The 17,533-nt window shown below is 47.1% G+C and overlaps 3 protein-coding genes across 6 annotated transcripts in view; 1 reads left to right on the forward strand and 2 right to left on the reverse strand.

The window, feature by feature from the left end:
- Window positions 1-13,588, reverse strand: part of LOC119163990 (uncharacterized) — a 95,327-nt gene extending 81,739 nt beyond the window's left edge. The window contains exons 1-3 of one of the 2 annotated variants that reach the window (XM_075870823.1): window positions 12,898-13,588; window positions 6,268-6,426; window positions 3,813-4,140 (exon numbers count right to left, since the gene is read on the reverse strand). In XM_075870823.1, coding sequence (XP_075726938.1) covers window positions 3,813-4,140; window positions 6,268-6,426; window positions 12,898-13,200 — 790 coding nt within the window. In that variant the 5' untranslated portion in view covers window positions 13,201-13,588. The remainder of the gene's footprint in view (window positions 1-3,812; window positions 4,141-6,267; window positions 6,427-12,897) is intronic. The other variant, XM_075870822.1, reaches the window with a different exon arrangement.
- A 998-nt stretch (window positions 13,589-14,586) lies between these two features.
- LOC119163994 (iron-sulfur cluster assembly 2 homolog, mitochondrial) lies at window positions 14,587-15,465 on the forward strand. The gene has a single exon (XM_037416087.2). The coding sequence runs from the start codon at window positions 14,842-14,844 to the stop codon at window positions 15,274-15,276; it is 435 nt and encodes a 144-aa protein (XP_037271984.1). The 5' UTR covers window positions 14,587-14,841; the 3' UTR covers window positions 15,277-15,465.
- The window catches only part of LOC119163993 (anoctamin-2-like), a 47,030-nt gene continuing 44,803 nt past the window's right edge, over window positions 15,307-17,533 (reverse strand). For all 3 annotated transcript variants that reach the window (XM_075870827.1, XM_075870826.1, XM_037416086.2), the window contains 2 exons: window positions 17,189-17,294; window positions 15,307-16,050 (listed from right to left, as the gene is read on the reverse strand). In XM_075870827.1, the coding sequence (XP_075726942.1) occupies window positions 15,889-16,050; window positions 17,189-17,294 (268 nt within the window). In that variant the 3' untranslated portion in view covers window positions 15,307-15,888. The remainder of the gene's footprint in view (window positions 16,051-17,188; window positions 17,295-17,533) is intronic.

Raw genomic sequence — 17,533 nt, forward strand, 5'->3', positions numbered from 1 at the left:
TCGGTTTCCGCAAATTAAAGAGCTGCTCGGCGAGTATGTGCTTGAGCAGCGAGCGGCACAGCGGCCCGTGACGACAGAACTGCTCCAAGTGCGGGCTACGCAATTAGTCTTAGAAAAAGGTCTAATGCGGAGCCAGTTTAAAGCGAGCAGGTGCTGGCTAACTAACTTTATGAAGAGGAAAGACTTTTTCCCTCCGAAGGGGAACATGCATATGCGTAAATTTTTGCGGAGGAGTACGATGAAAAGCTTCACAGTTTTCAAAGGTTCGTCCCAAACTTGCGGCGCAACAACAGCTACCTGCTTCGGCAAATCGGGAATGCCAATCAGACCCCTCTTTACTTCGACATGCCTGGCACCCCAACCGTCGAGAAGAAGGGGGCGAAGCAAGTTCGCGTGCCGACATCGGTCTACGTAAAACTACAGTGACGGCAATGCTCTGTTACACATCAGATGGGGACAAGCTTCGCCCGTACCTGATATTTAAATAGAAGACGCTCCCGAAAGGAGTCGTTTTTTCTAGTAGTGTGATCGTGCGGGCCAGCGAGAAAAATGGGTGCGCGTTCCAATCGATGTCTTATCTTTTTTTAATTTTTTTTCACGGTGGAAATCGGGTGCGCGTTACAATCGAGGGCGCGGTAGAATCGAGTAAATACGGTAACATGCACTTTGGCCGGGACTAATAGAGCCGTCCGAATTATCCGAATTTCCAAATTAACGGGTGTCGAATTAACGAGCTTTTACTGTATGGCTGTCATGTTCGATGGGACTCTGCAGAAGAGGGGCCACAAAAGCCACAATGTTATCGGCATAGCTATCTCCTTAGATATTGGCCTCTGCTTGGACTTTGAGGTCATTTCAAATTTCTGCCTGACATGCAGTAGACACAAAGATGTGGGCCCTGACGATGGACCAGTGAGAAAAAAATGCACTGTTCCTCCCATGCCATGGAAACACAGGCTGCAATGCGCATTTGGCGGAGAACGTTGAGTTACGAAACTCCACTGCGCTTCATGAAGTTCTTGAGTGACGGTGACAGCAAAGCATATAGCGCAGTTGCCGAGTCAAAAGTCTATGGGGCTCTCAATATAGAAAAAGAAGACTGCACTAACCATGTGGCCAAAAGACTTGGCACTGCGCTACGGAAGCTTCACGTGCGATTACCACGAGGGCAGAAAATGATTGATTGATATGTGGGGTTTAACGTCCCAAAACCATCATATGATTATGAGAGACACCGTAGTGGAGGGCTACGGAAATTTCGACCACCTGGGGTTCTTTAACGAGCACCCAAATCTGAGCACGCAGGCCTACAACATTTCCGCCTGCATCGGAAATGCAGCCGCCGCAGCTGGGATTCGATCCCGCGACCTGCGGGTCAGCAGCCGAGTATCTTAGCCACTAGACCACCGCCGCGGGGCGAGGGCAGAAAATGAAAGAGCCGGCCATTGGGGGAATTGAGGCTAGCCCGCTGCCTTTGCGCAGGCTTTGCCGCCTTTTCTGCCGTTCTCATGTCCCGACAGGACTCCCCTCCTCCGCTGTCTCCCATGCTGGGAAAGCAAAGACCCCTCTCACCCAGTAGCGGATGTCGACTGTGGCGCCGCGCGCAGTCTCCCAAGAGGTTTTGCGTGCGTGCATCGGGAGTGAGTCAGAGACCTCTCCGGGGTCGACATGGGGGTAAGCACGCTTTTTTTTTTCCGTCTGTCAGCTCCAGTTGGGGCTCGTTCTAACTTCGTCAACAGCGCCATGCGCCCGCGGCGAGCGCTTACTTTATGTCGCCCCCTCCCTGTCGAACGCGGTGTCCTAGTGCATGGCCAAACTACGCCGACCCGTCTCCTTTCGAAGCCAACGCGAGTGCCTTTGCCCTCGCTCGAGCAACCGGCCCTTGGTCCCGATGCCTCCATGAATCACGGAGACGTGCTCGTGGCACCCTGTGTAGTACTTTTACGCTCGTGGCGTGGATAAGCCCATTTGCTTTCGCGCCGCGCATTTGCAACGGGCTGTACTGCGTTTTGGTGTTGCCACAGACAATAAAGTGTTGTGACCTTGAGCAGTACTGTGTTCTCGCCATGGCAACGGTTAACGCGTGCCCTGCGACTCGCTAAGACCGGACCCACGCTAGTGGCCGTACTCCTTCGAAAGATTGCCATAACAAGCAACAGGGGGAGTCTACGGGATATGTACACCGCAGTATGGTCTTCATACTTTTACTCATGCTCTACGGACAATGCTGGCAGTCACAACTTTTACCCTGCAGGAACAAACTCGTGGTGCAAACATAAACGGGCTGAAACACTTGGCGAACCTGCACCACGCCGCACAGTTCTTCTGACGAAAACCCAGGGATTGGCTGTTCTGCCGATTTATAAGCGACTGACAGATGAGAAGCTCTTTGCTCGATGCATTTAAGGGAAAACCCAAAGTGCGCAGGAATCCCTGAACAGCAAGATATGGCTCCTTTGCCCCAAGACCAAGTTTGTCTCCCGAACAGTTGTCGAGACTGGCGCAGCTATCGCAATCCTGTGGTTCAATAACGGTGATGCTAGTTTTGAGCACATCCTAGAAGAGCTGAACATAGTCTCATCTAGGGATCTAGTTGCTTTCAGCGATTCCTGCGATGCAAAGCGCATCAAGAGGATGTCCGGGCGTTTGACAGCAGAAGCAAGGGCTTACCGTCGCCGTGGAATGAAAAGGGTACGGCTCGAAGAATGTGCTCGCAAGGACCATGAAGACACAGCCTATGCTGCAGGACAGTTCCAATAATTTGCAGTGCTTCTCAAAGTTCTCTTGAACATTATGGCCAAAGATTATGCATTTCTGACAACTCTTGAACTTTCGAATGCATTTTTCTCCCTTTGCAGTTTTGTGTGATTTGTGCTGCTTATGCACGCTAGTTAGTATACTTAGAATTGTCCCAACTCTACTAAATTTTGCACATAACATGATGAAGGCCTGTAGAGTTCAAATATTTATTCTTATTTCCAATGCTGCTTAGTTATGTTTTTCAAAATATTAAATAACATTGAAAGCCCTTGGCAACTAGAGCCATGGTAGCTTTTTCTATTTTATTATTGTATTTTACCTTTCCAGACATAAAACTTGTATAGTTTTCTGCCCTCTACAGTTCCAAAGGATCATAGGCAGCTATATCTGCATGCTTTATCTCAATGCTTTATAGGTCAGAATTATGGCATAACAACGGCGATAATTTCGCAGTATCTGAGCTGCTGAAATAAAACCAAACTAGCTACATGAAAATAAATGACATATTTGAAAAAAGGAGAAAACCTCTTTTAGCATGCTAATTTGTGTTCAATTCAGACTCTTATTAAAGAAAATCATTTTCCGAGTAGCATCTCCCCTTGACTGGAGAACACTGAAGAAACTAGAAAAGAAAGACCACAATGTGCGCAATGAAACAAAAAGCGATAGGCATAACATTACGAGATGGGAAAAAGGAGTGGACCAAAGTACGAACAGGAGCAGCCAATATCTTAGTAAATAATAGGAAAAAAATGGAGCCAGGCAGGTGATGTCATGAGAAGGGAAGATAACCAATAGTCAATTAAGAGCAGTAGAATAAATACCAAGGAATTAAAAGTGCAACTGAAGCCAACAAAGGATCAGACGAGTGAGAAAATAAATAAATTAGCAGCTATAAAATTGGATCCAGCTTCACACAGCATGTAGGGTTTAAGATCATTGGGAGATACTTTTGTGCTGCAAAGGACATAAGATAAACTGACGATGATGGTGATGATGATGCGGTACTCCTATTTTACGGTAAACCCTGCCACACAAAATGAAAAGCCCACCTGTGGACTTCATCTGGCGCATCTCCTGGCGGCGATCGAGAAGCTGCTGCCGCCACTGCTTCCATTGGCTCTCGTAGCGGGCAAAGGCCTCCTTGTCCGGGTGCTCCCGGTTCTGTGTCAGCCAGTTCTCGAAGCTCTTCTCCCACTCCTTGAACTGCCGCTCAAACTCCGCATCCTCTGCGTCCACAGAAGGGGCAGCAGTGACAGGCGCCGCCGCCGCTGGTGTCGCTGCAGCTGGTACCGCCACTGCAGCTGGTACCGGCGCCGCAGCCGGGGGTACCGCCGCTGGTGCCGCTGCTACTGGTGCTGCTGGTGGCACTGGTGCAGCCTGGTTTGTGCACAAGACATCATGGTAAAATGTCACAAGGTACTCTAGATCAGTGGTTCTCGAACGGTCTGCGGACCCTAGGGGGTCCCAAAACAACTATGATCTGCGGAACCCGCACCCGCATTTTTCTTTAGGCGTGACTGTGCCACATATTGATAAACTGTCCAAAATCAGGTGATGTGGCACGTTTGTTCGATGTTTTTGGTAGCAATAAAAGGCACCTGTTACACGCTCCAGCTGTGTTAATTTACCGACGTTCCAGTCCCCCCCCCCTCCCCTCCCTGTTGCAAGGGTTTCCCCATCACTTCCACTACCAGTCCACAAGAGGTCCCCGACACAACCATGGCTGAGAACCACTGCTCTAGATGAATGAACAAAGTATGGGGACCAAGTGCCACTTATTCCTAGAATGTTAAATTATCTAAGCAGCATTGACGTGTATAGAAAATATTAGCTCAACAGATGTAGTATCGTTATTTATAAAATGTATTGCACACGGAGTGTACCATTCTTGTATTTACTGATAAACCCTTTTATAAGACATGCATCGGGGAGTAATTCTTGTCATTTTTATGAAGTGTCTTTCATAAGCAGGGTAAATGTTCTTCATCTTCGTATCAACCCCTATATTAATGTAGGCTCACTGGTGTCTCTCAAACCAAATTGTCGATTATATCAAAGGGGTTCCATTGTATTTAACCTACTCTGAACTTTTGTAACATATGTATACACATACACAGTCTCCCTATACAAAGTCACAAATAAATATATACGTAGCGACAAGCAAATCCATACAGATTTCCTTGTAGCTTCGTCGGTTGTCTATTTTCCCTTTCTTAACCCAGAGAACTCACTTGCATTATTTGTGTCCACATGCTTCAAGTTGTCAATGAGTTTGCCCTCGTGCTGCCATTTGCTAGCTTTCTGGTTAGCTCGATTGGTTGGGTGACCGCCCTGGAAAGGCATTGGTACCGGGTTCGATCCCCGGGACAGGACGAATTTTATGGTAACTAAGAAGCTTTTCTTTCCCAAGAATCTGTACGGATTTCCTTGTGGCTTGAGGTCAACTGAAAAGTGCTTAAGTCTGATTGATTGATTGACTTGTTGGGTTTAACACCGCAAAACCACTATATGATTATGAGAGACGCCGTAGTGGAGGGCTCCGAAAATGTCAACCACCTGGGGTTCTTTAACGTGCACCCGTACCTGAACACACGGGCCTACCGCATTTTCGCCTCCAAGGAAAATGAGTTTCTTTTTCTCATTGCACGACAATGAGTTTTCTTTAACTTTGGAAACTTGCGCGTGTACATACAATTTTATGACGTGTAAAAAGTATAGAAAGGCCGCTAAACTTGGAAGGCAGATGACAAGGCCAGCATTCACTGTGCCACAGTTAGTTGTCTGCTTCGTGCGTTGTGAAGGTAAGTAGACTTTCCTTCTAGAATAGAATACGAGTGAATGAGATCCGCTTATAAATGTGTTGTTTTGGAAAAAATCTATTAGCGTAACCGCATCCTCTATTTAGCCGAAACCTCACCCAACACCGGCCGACCCAAGCCCCACAGACACATACGTATAAGTCATTCCCACCGCAGCAACGGGACCCCTATTATTGTGCAGATGGTGGCACCAGATGTCCCTGTAGATGTTATTGTGAAGAACTCCAAGGTTCAGGCCTTGGCCACAGTGCTGCTTGGGTCAGACCTCAAAATGTGGTTATGAAGTGCCTTGGAGAGTTTCACCATTCTGGCAGTGTGGGGGGTAGTGCCATAGACAAGGGACTCCAGCTTGGTTCTGCAATCCCAGCTTGGTTCTGACCACATGGGATTGTGCAACTAAATCTAACTACATGCGTATTCTCATATCTCCCCCCCCCTCCCCTCTACCGGAAATGTGGCCCCTGCAAATGGGAATCAAACCCGCGACTTTGAGCGTAGCAGCAGAACACAACAGCCTCCCAACATGCCACAGTAGGTGATAGAAGCATGCAAGGGCTAAAATTAAGGCATGCAATTCGCTCCTAATTTTCCTTTACAAGGATTGGTGTTTGGGCTTAACAGGAAGAATAATACAAACAATTTGGCACTCGCGAAAAAAAAAAAAGAAATCTCTTCCTGCACCGACCTTGGGTGCAGCAGCAGCGGCCTGCTGGGAATTGACTGCGGCAGCCTCGTAGGCAGACGTCCATCCGGCCCACTGCTGAGACCAGGCCAGCCAGGCCTGCTGCTGTGCCTGCTGCCAGGCTTGAGCCTGGGTCTTCAATTGCTGCATGCGTTCTGCATCCTGCACAAACAACAGTGCAGTCAGCAATGCCAACAGAGCTCGGCACGTCTTGCCTGCATACACTCCTTGAGCCAATTCATGCACGCACAATCGACCAAAGCAACATGTTCACCACATATCTGCAAACACTTAAATGCACGCATGCCCATAAACAAAACATCATTTACTTATTTATCACAGTACCCTCAGCATCATAAGGCATTACAAAGGGGGGGGGGGGGTTACACAGTACATGATCGGTAAAGACATATTTGCAGGTATCAGGCACAGTAAGAAAGTAGAATGCACAAAAAAATTGGCCCCGTATCTGCATGTTAATCTGCAAATGTCGTTGAAAGACGATAGCCTTGCATGTTGAGAGAGTGAACAAAATATTTATTTGATGTTTTGCGCAAGAAAATCGGTGAATGGTATTATGGAGGCGCTGCTGCATTAGACCACCTCGAGCGTGCAGCGAAGGCGAACAAGGCCATCAAGTCATGTCACACGTGAGACATGAGTGTCATCTGGCAGATTTCTTGGAAAACGAAGCGCGGCTCTGAAACGGGCGTGCGCGTCCGTCTCAGAGGTGATAAGGTATAGAACACAAGGCGACAGGTAGGTGCCACCATCGTGTCGTCTTAGCAAAACTATAAAAACACTCGCCTTTTTATGCAAGCGTCGCATGGTCAGCGCAACGTGATAAACGCTACCGTCCTTAGAAATACTTTTGTATGCCTTTTATAGTGGAAGACGCACATGTTGAATATATACGTGTTGTTATGGTGCCTCAGATATGCTAAATAATTTATTTTAATTTGACAATCGCACAAGTATGAATGCTGAACCTTGAGCAACATTGGTGGGCGCTGCAGATGGGGTGGGTAGTTTGGGGTATGCACTGTTGCCGTTTCGAGTACCCGGTACCGTTAAGGGTGGACAAACAGACAAATGTACAGACAGACAGACAGACAGACAGACCAAAATTTTTGCATTGAAGGTCCCCAAGAAAAACTATCGTTTTTAAAAAGCATCGGACACAAAATCAATATTCTTGATGACAACATAGACACATAGCATCATGACATGGCGTAGAAGGCAGCGTTAGAGTTCGTGGTTGCAACATCATTGGTTAGGCAATTCCGTTCCGAAATTGCGCTTGGAAAAAAAGCATTTCTCAACGACTCGGTTTCGCACTTGTATTCTGCAACCTTGTTAGTATGATCGATTCGTAATAAGATGTAGTGAGGTTGAAAGAAGTATTTATCGTTATCTATACCTGTCTTTGCAAGAAATATGTTAAGCAACATTTTTAATCTTGAAGACTGAAAATGCAACGCGGATCAACACAGACCCACACATCTCGTGTTCTGTCTTTTTATCTTGTCTTTAGAGTTAAATGCCGAATAGGGATAGCCGGATACAAACATGAAGGCAGAAGAGGCCCATCTAACGTTACTAAAACGCAACTGCCATACCTATGCCAACCTCATAGCTAGCGCGAGCAATGGCACCTGAAAGAGGCTAGTAGAAACACTTTGTTAGCAAGGTCTAGAGTTTTGTGGTCAGTATACAGCTACTAATTAAAAAAAAAGAAAATCAAGGTAAAAGTTCCTTCTTTAAATTTCGCACAAAAATCTCAACTCGTGATGTCACAAATTTCAGAACATTTTTTTTTTAAATTGGCAACATTGGCTCACACGAAAACATTTTCTTAAAGTCACAGAAATTTCTTGAACTTGGTATGTCAAGTGTATGGCCCCCCAGAGGAAAATGTACTGGATATATAATGATTAAGAACTACGGAGAACCTAGTGGAAGCCATCAAAAAGTGACGCCACAACATTTGGTGCGACAATGTCAAAGTGACATCGCCACCCGCATTTTTCTTTTGCACACTTTCTCACTCACCAATCGAGTTCTCGCAGCAAGCGTAGTGATTTTGGAATTGTTGAAGTTATTTGCTAATGAGGAAAAAGTTGTTTTTTTCTCTTTAGTGTCTTTTTAAGGTGCATACCCTTTACAAAGGCAGACTGACACAACAATTTTGGCTTGGTGTTTTTTTGTTTCAATGTGTTGCTCGAAAATTATTTGTCATAACACGGCGCAGCTACAGCGTGTGATAGATAATTATTGACAGGCTCCTCATTACCAACCACACTCAGTTTGAGAGAGCTCCAAAAATGTATCAGTGGTACAACTACCACCACCGATAGCATGTGCACCATACAAACACGTCAGCACACAGAACTGCGAAGCACTTCTGCACGGTCCGCATCAAGTTCTTTCAAGCAGGAAACTGGACAGCAGTGTTGTCAAACACAAAACTTTCAATGTGTGCGCCCCGGCCACGGACTCGCGATCAGCTGTCGGGTTATAATCTACTGGTGTACATGCAGCAAAAAAAAAGGGGCAGCTATGATGTCACCATAACATGTTGCAGCATGGTCAGGTCAAGGAACGGTCACCTTTAAGGGTGTTAACAGCACGACGGAGTCGATCGCTCGCGCACACTTCAAAACTAATTTGAAATGCCTTCCGAGCTATATTCGCTTTTGGTATTCTGCGGATGATATACGCATGTTCACAGGAATCATTCCCGCCAAACTATTTCGGTCATGAAATCTGTCAGTATCTCTTTAACATTAGCAATTACATACTTTGCAAGCTGTATCCATTTCTCAAGAGACACCTCAACACAAATGTATTAGTCGGGCAGTGCTAAAAATGCACAACACACAACTGTGCCATACAATGATTCTCTCCTATCTACTGATCTAAGGTGACATTCCTTTTCAATTTTAATGACTTAGAAGATGCTCACAAAGCATACGCAAAATTAAAATTTTCCATATCAGAGAGGACAAGCATTTGGCATTTATCCCATGTACACCTAGCTCATATTGCATGTCGTGCTCAATTCGAATCCCCAAAGCATATATGAAGTTGCAACATGAGCAAAAGTTTGGACAATCAATACAAATGTGTACACATTAGACAGCGCGCACAACACAGCGTTAGTTTATCGTATGCAACAATCGTAACCTGGAGTGTGCTTTAGCGTAAACAGCCTTGAATTTGAGTGCTGCTCTGCACCATCTATAGGCGAAGAAATAAACTGCAGTAGCTGATGGACGCAGCTATTTTTCACAACAGCCACCAGTAAGGTACGCAATGACCGTAGCGGGCGCAATGTAAGCACCCAGATCTAGCTTGCGCATCTCTTGTGTGCGCAAACACACACATCTCTTAGGTTCAACACATGCGCAGTCTTGCTCTCTCTCGCCCATTGCGTTCGCAAAGCCGTTGCACGCGCTAAACTAAAGCTCTCTAATATCTGCACCCGCACTAAAGGGCTCCACTTTAAATTAACAGCAGTGTGATGCGATCACTGCCGATCAGCCAGCCAGAGCAAGTTTGTCAAAGCGTAAAATTTCTTGCAATATTTAATAAAGGGAACAAGGGTGCAGCAACAGAATTTCTTGCAATATTTAATAGAGGGATTAAAAGGCGCAGCAATCATTCAGCCACCATAGCAACTATGGGCAGTACACAGATTTGCTTAATTGAACACACTTGTGGCTTTGTTTATCGTGCTTTGGCTTTTTGTTTTGGATGAAAGACTAGATCATTGCGACCTTGTAAGCCAATCTGGATTGGTGAGCTTGGAAAGGTCAAGGTAGTGAAACAGTACTGCTAAACGTTCATTAAGCTTTGTCTTGTGTCAAACCGTACGCAAGCCACATGGAGCAAAGAAGCTTAGATAAATCCGTGTACTACTCATCACTCCCATGCTGGCTGAGGCACATGAAACTGACAAAGACGCCCAAAGCGCTTTGGCTCTGAGCACCTGGATTTTGTAACCTAAAAGAATGTGAAGTCCTGCTTGCAGAATCAAACTAGAAAGTGCTAGTTGTTTCATACATGATCACGCTAATAAAATCATACAAGATATAAAACACCATGAAATGAGATGAGCATACGGGTCAATATTTGACTCTGGAATGTCTGCACAAAAGTGTCGTTTTCGTCCATACTGTGCAGTATTATTTTTTACTGGCACTTCGTTCGCACCCCTTCCCGTTTCAACATGTTCTTTGTCTGGCAGTATCCAGGAAACCTATTTGATAAGAACAGGCTCTGGAAAAGATCAGAGCAAGAAAAAGGTCAGCTTCCATGTTTACCAGCAAACTTCTCTTTGTCCATGCTGCCTAAAGGGGTAAGTTTCTCAGGTATGGGTCTTCAATTATTTATATCTAAATATAAAAAAATACTACTTTAACATTTTCACGAGAAAATGGGCGAGCTGCTCAGTGAAGCATTCTGCGCGATGGTACAAATAAGCAATTATGCTTGGCAACCCAATGCCACATATTCAGATATGTGGCAGGGGTAGCGGTGAATAACACTGGTTGCCTCGGGCCTTTTTTTTTTCACGAAGCACAATAGTTGAGGGAATTTGTCTCAGCAGTCATGAATTTGTACAGCGATTTCACACTTGACAGTACATTTTCATATTTACAGATATCCCACCACACACACTAAAAAAATGCTCTACAAACTAATAAAACCAACCTTAGCCACAACGAAAGGGAATGCGTTTAGCAGCAATGCCAGTAATTAAGAATGACTGGCAGTTGGGCGTGTTGGTAAAGGTTTATGATGGAACAAGCACAAAAATACACACACTCAGAGAGGACACAGACAGGTGCTTGTGTCCTCTGTGAGTGTGTGTATTTTTGCACTTGTTTCATCATGAACCTTTACCAACACGCCCAACTGACAGTCATAAGCGCTTGTCTGTGTCCTCTCTGAGTGTGTGTATTTTTGCGCTTGTTTCATCATGCCAGTAATACCTGTCCCTTCACATCATCTTCGCTTTCGGCACCTTCCAAGCCGAAACAGGTTTCGTCTGCAAACATTTCTCCACCAACCACTAGAAGCACGAACAGGCACCTGGGCATGTGACCCAGCGGACGACAAAGGAGAGAGTTACTTGAACCCAGTGAACCAAAGAACAATGATGCTTCAGCAACGGTGGGGACAACAGAGCTTGATTCATGATTCTGGTTTGTGAGAGGAACAAAACTCTTTCCTAAACATGTTTTCTCCGGCAAAAGGCTTATTATTAGATAGAGAATTCACGGACACTGGGTGTCGCTGGAGCCTATGTTTCAACAAGCAGTCTTGCCTCCTCCAAGCTGCAGTTTTGAAGACAAGACTGCGTGTCAAAAGATCGCTCTAGCGACACCTCGTGTTCCCGAATTTTTCATCTTGTCTAGCTTCCATTTTCCCCTGATCTTCCTGCCTTATATAAAACAGCTCCTAGCGTTTAATGATCTGTCGCTTCTAAATGAGAGGTGTCAGCCCTCTGGCTAATCTTACTGCATGGTCTGAAGGCATGCTTTTACATTTAATGTATTGATTGCTACAGCTGCCATTCCAAATGCTGCCAAGGAACACCAGCAGGCAAGACAAACCTAGGCAACACAAAACAGCACACGTGAGCAAGCACAACCACCAACGACCTGTTATGGCATTTGGGACACGGCTGTTAATTCAGTAACAGGGTACTACAACCATGCTGAAGCCAACGATGGCTTGCTGTTCAAAGATCACACTACATTGAAACCCGAGCTTAGGAAGGGTTGAACTTTTGACAATTTGTAAATGGCAGACATTCACTACTAAGATTCCCACAAAGCCTCGTAGTAGGGTTTTCATTAAAATCCAAGAACGGGCGCATTTTCGAAGTTATACGGAAACGCACAAGTTTAGCCCCTGGTGAATGGTAACTGCACGTGAGCATCACACAGCCCAGTATCTCAGTTGTGAACTTTAAAGGGCGCCAATCAAACGAAGAACGCAGTTAAAGGGGAAGATTCGCAAACGGCAATACAAATCAGTGTGCGAGACTGCATCATGTCCCCGTAACACAACGTGAATGTGTTTAGCACACATTTCCTCCCCAATAGGAAGAAATGCCGCGCGAGCCACCGTTCTTATGCACGCGCAGTTGCATGGGGGGTAACGGAGGCGTTGTATTGATTAATTAGAATGGCTTCGGAGAAGCAATCTGGGAATGCTAGATTAGACGAGCAAACAAGTTCGACCTATCCTTTGTGCGTTTCCACGGAACAGTCACAAGTGGCCGGCGAGCCGCGCTGAACTGTGGGAACTCGCGTGGCGGCCATTCAAAGTTTAGCGACAAAAACAACTAGAGCTCGCAAAAGCTTCGTAATCAGCCGCAGATGGCCTCCGAGAAAGTCTCGTGCTGCGCAGAATTATCCCGAGAAGTTGAGATTTCCTAACGGCAGCCATCGCGTTTCCATGGTTCTGGCTAAGAAGCCCAAGCCAAGCACGACTTCGCACGATTCGGGTTAGCTCGCCGCGAGGCCTGGCACCGTCCGAACGCGCGCAATCGAGAAAAATACGGCGTGTCTGCCGCAATCGGCGAGCGCTGGGTGCGCAGGTGGGCGCCGGGGCACGAACCTCGGGCGTAGCCGCTGCGGCGGCCTCCTGTGTTGCTGACGCCGTGGTAGTCGTCGCCCCTCCAGCGCCGGCATCGGCCGCGGGCGTCGTGGTAGGCACCGCAGCGGCGACGCTCGTAGTCGTAGCGGCCGCCGTCCACTGGGGCCACGCGTACGAAACGGCAGGCTGGGTGGCCGCTGGCGTAGCCGCGGGCCAACCGAGAACTCCGAGTCCTGCCGGCACAAAAGACTGTCCGGACGCGGCCGGCATTACCGCCGCGGCGGCAGCAGTGGGCTGCGCGGCCGCGCTCCACTGTTGCCACATATCTTGGCTCTTTTCGTTGCCCTACGCCGCTTCTCCTTTCTACTTCACCGTGTCGTCCTCTCGATAGTCGATGGTTGGCCGGCCACAGATTGCCTCTGTCTTCCTTAGTTTAAAATATCGCCGAGTTTATTGTCCGCAATCATCCTCACGGGCACAGCGTGTCATGAACGCACACACACACACACACACATCAGCTCAAAGGAAGTAAAGAAGCACATGGTTTCGAGTATCCGTCGCTAGGGGCAGTGAGCCGGCGCGCGAAAGCTAGGCCTGAAATTTAATTTTTGAACAACGCCTGTTTTGAGATGCAGCAACGAGCACGTACTAAAACAATCGGGAAGGCTTCGACACTTTCACTTTTTACACTTCTTATAATTCTGCACACTGCACGCTTTTGGTCGTCTCTTTGTCCTTCCCATGAGGAGTATCCACAGCAACCAGAGAGAGCCAACTACACGTTATATACTAGTGTGACTATAATTCAAACACACAGTGTTTCCCATCAATATGAGTAAAGTGTGTATTTTTTCACACATTGAAGTGCGGCTATGACGCACAAAGAATGTTTCACAATGCTTTCTTCGGCGCTGCACTATGGCTCATGCTGGCTTGACACGTGTTCGAGATTAGCCGAGATTGACCAACGCCTCCTGTATTAGGATGCCTGAGGAATGGCTTATGTGCCAGTGAAGTCGTCTTGCCTTCAGTTTTGAGCAAGCGCCGCGCAGTGGCACTCGCAACCAACAGTGTTATTAAGTATTACAGCTTGGTGGCGTTAGCCACCGCCCAGTCTAAAGGGTACAGTCATATCAATCCATTTATTTATGCCACGGAGAAAGGAGAGGTGCGGTATGCAGTGCATACAAAGAGGAGGAGGAAACTGCCGAACTTCTGTAAAGAGCTTCACCCTATGGTTCAGGATGATGGTGCAGAGTTTTTCAAAGCACTGGGGTTTTAGAGACAGGTAGGGCAAAATATACTTTAAGCTGGTAGAATTAACTAGGAGGAGGTTATCTGATTGGTGGCTAAAGTCAAGGCACGAGTGAAAATTAAACCATTCACTGCAAAGTACCAGTCTTATACTTCACAAGTCCTATACTTTACTATTTAAAGGGAAAAAAATAGATTTAGTTGGTGGTTCACTAAGTGTTACGGCTGGGTGGCGTTGGCCGCCACCCGATCTGAAGGGTAGAGCCACATCAGTCCATCAATCCATCTATTGAAAGTGAAGAAGAGAAAGAGTGTGGCAGCTGTTTTTGTTCTCACGCGGCAGGCATCTAAATAGAGGAGGCGTTGGATTGACGAGTTGTAGGTTACGGTAGCATTTAGCCGAAAAGGTTCCGCTCCGTGAGGTTCCGGCTGTGGTTCCGGTGTACATTAGGAAACTGTATGACCTGGACGGCCGTTCAATGAAAGTCGCAATGCGTTTCGTTTAATTTCGTGCGCCCAGCTGCAGCGAAGTAGCCCAGCTCAGCATACTCTTGGTTTCGATTGTCTCTACAAAGCCCGGAAAAGAGACGCCTCGAGCGTGCTATGCTCTCTCAGATCACGGTATTGTGCACATTATCCCCCCTCAAGTTAAGCATGTCCTTAGCTGCCGCTCATTGGAGTGGTTGCAAGACTTGAAGGGACTGCGAAAACATGCTCACTCGGCGCCTTCGCTCGTGCCACGGTGCCGTGCTCTGGGCAGTGCGAGGCGCGCGAAACGAGCGGGCAGCATGCTGGCGCGGCGCCGCATCGCAGCAGAGTGCCGACGGTGCCCTGCGGCTGAGCGACAGCTGCGTGGAGAAGCTGCGGCGCGTCGGGGTGGGCCGCGTGTTGCGGGTGTCCGTGGAAGGCGGCGGCTGCTCCGGCTTCCAGTACCGTTTCCAGCTCGAAGACCAGCCCGCACCGGACGACGTGCTCTTCGAACGCGACGGCGCCCGCGTTGTCGTGGACAGTGCATCGTTGGACCTGCTACGCGGCGGCACGCTAGACTACCAGGAGGAGCTCATCCGCTCAGCATTCCGCATCGTGGACAATCCGCAGGCGGAGCACGGTTGCTCCTGTGGCGCCTCTTTCACCATCAAACTTTAGACCGTGGAAGTAAGAAACGGACGCCGGACGTAGAGGCACATGTTTTAATAGAAACTGTAGCGCTTAGGCCAAGAAAAGTGATGCATGCAGTTGTATGGCTTACAGTCTATAGACGCATTTGAGATTACGTGTTATCAGAGTTTGCATGGCAGTTGGCGCAACGTATGAAATAAACTCTGCATAAGTAAATAGAGTCTGTATCAACATGAGCAACAAAAGAAGCTCAACTAAAGTTAATGCGTAAGGCAGGCAACCTCAAACAAGAGGTGGGCTGACGTCACCCTGAGTTTCACAGCAAAATAAGCACGGCCGTGAAGAATAATGCTCATATATGGCATGCGCTGTTCTTTTTTTCCTGGTGGGCAGGTACACAAGGAGTTCTCACGAGACCAGACATTAAAATCGCTGCACCAAGTGCTGTTGCAGCAGAATGTTCGTTCATTAACAATTTCCGTGGCTTTGATCATTGGGGCCTCGTTTAAACCAACACATCAATGGCCTCAGTTTCAGAACACAAGCAACACACGATTGCACACACACGGGGGAGCAGGAACTTGGCAGATATGGCAGAACGTGGCCTGCGATGAACATTCAGTTCAAACATGTGAACATTCAGGCCACTGGGGGCGGGCTGTCCACGTGTCGTCGTCGTAGCTCCTGTAGAATTATGATCTCATTGGTGAGCCGATTGTCCTCTCGAATTTTCTCCCGTATGGTCTTGGGGACGTCGGGTATGATCCAGCGAATGAGCGTCATCAGGAATGCAATTATATTCTGAAACGAAAGCACAAAGTTTTTCCCTGAATCGCAAGGCAGTAAAAGTAGTCATCATCATCATCAGCCTGATAGATGCTCCAACTTTCCTCCAATTAACGCAGTCCTGTGCTTGCTACGGCCACATTATCCCCTCAAGCTTCCTCATCTGACCTGCACACCTATTTTTCTGCCTCCCCTTGGCATGCTTACCTTCTCTTGGAATCAGGCCATTTACTGACCAGCCACTGCCTTGCCATTTAGCTACATTCCCATACCCATTTTTTCTTGATTTCAACAAAGATGTCTTCAACGAGTGCTTGTTTTTTCACACTCTGCGCTCTTCAGGTTACAGCTATTATTTTCCATTTCGTGGCTCACTAAGGTGTCTTCAATTTACAGGGCCCCTAAACCACCTCCAATATTTTCTCATACATTTTAAGTAAACAAGCGCATTGTGTGCAGAATGCTGTCGCAATCTATGATTCTGCACGTGGAAGTGCTGCAAGCCACTGGCGCCCCATAAATTCCAGAATACAATCCCTCCCCTTCTCCAGGCTTTTCAGGTGATGTTGAGAAGTGAATCTCTGACGCGCAACACAAATATGCTGTGATTGGTCGAGCAAGAGCCTACGGCTTCCGATTAGTCTGCAAAGCAGCTGTCCACGTTGCTTGTTGCTCGTCGTATTTTGAGAAGGGAATCGGCGACGACGTATGCTACACGAGCTTGGGAGAAGCATTCGGCGAGAGGGCAAGATGGCTTTGGGAGAGGATACCAACCAAGGGTAGTGAAGGAAAGCGTGAAAGGAGTGATCGCTACATTTCAATATTCAAACGCATTTAACTCCGCTATTATGGCATGGTTTTGAAAAATTCTCATAACTCTGTGGTTGTTTTACACTCGCACACATCTTCCCCTCCACAACTGAATTTTGGCCTCTAGGTAGTTTAGGGGCCTTTTAGGCTAAACCCTTTTCATAGGCCTCCAGGTTTCCGCGCTGTAGATAAGCACTGTTAGGATGCCACCGTTATAATCTTTTCTTCAGAGGGATACTGGTAAACTGTCATTCGTGGTCTCAAAATGCTTGGCAAACACACACTAACCCATTCTCAGTCTTATATAGTTAAATCGGTTACTAGGTTGTAAGTTTCGACTCACCTCAAAGAACAGCACAAAGGCAAACTTCCAGACTAGGATTTCAAAGTACTGCGATGTCCGCTTGTACTGGTTCTCAACCCATGGTGGCGTACGGTGGTCGGCATATCTGCAAGTGAATTTTTTTCTCCATCAAACCAGGCATCAATGCAGCGTATTACCAGTGCCACGTGGTGCACTGATCGGATTTCTCAACAGCGACTGGCACACTCTATTCAGCTTGACTAAACCTTTGCGGTCCAAAACTTTTACCCACTTTCGAGCTCTACCAGTCCAAACTATTTTGCCAGTTTCGGGTGCCTCAAAGAAAAACATTAACTGTGGAAGTAAGCTCACAGGGTATTTATT

This window comes from Rhipicephalus microplus, chromosome 8, assembly GCF_043290135.1.
Source record: "Rhipicephalus microplus isolate Deutch F79 chromosome 8, USDA_Rmic, whole genome shotgun sequence".
Taxonomy (NCBI): Eukaryota; Metazoa; Arthropoda; class Arachnida; order Ixodida; family Ixodidae; genus Rhipicephalus; species Rhipicephalus microplus.

Coding starts and splice junctions, on each gene's coding strand:
- LOC119163994 (XM_037416087.2), top strand. CDS start 14,842: ATGCTCACTCGGCGCCTTCGCTCGTGCCACGGTGCCGTGCTCTGGGCA.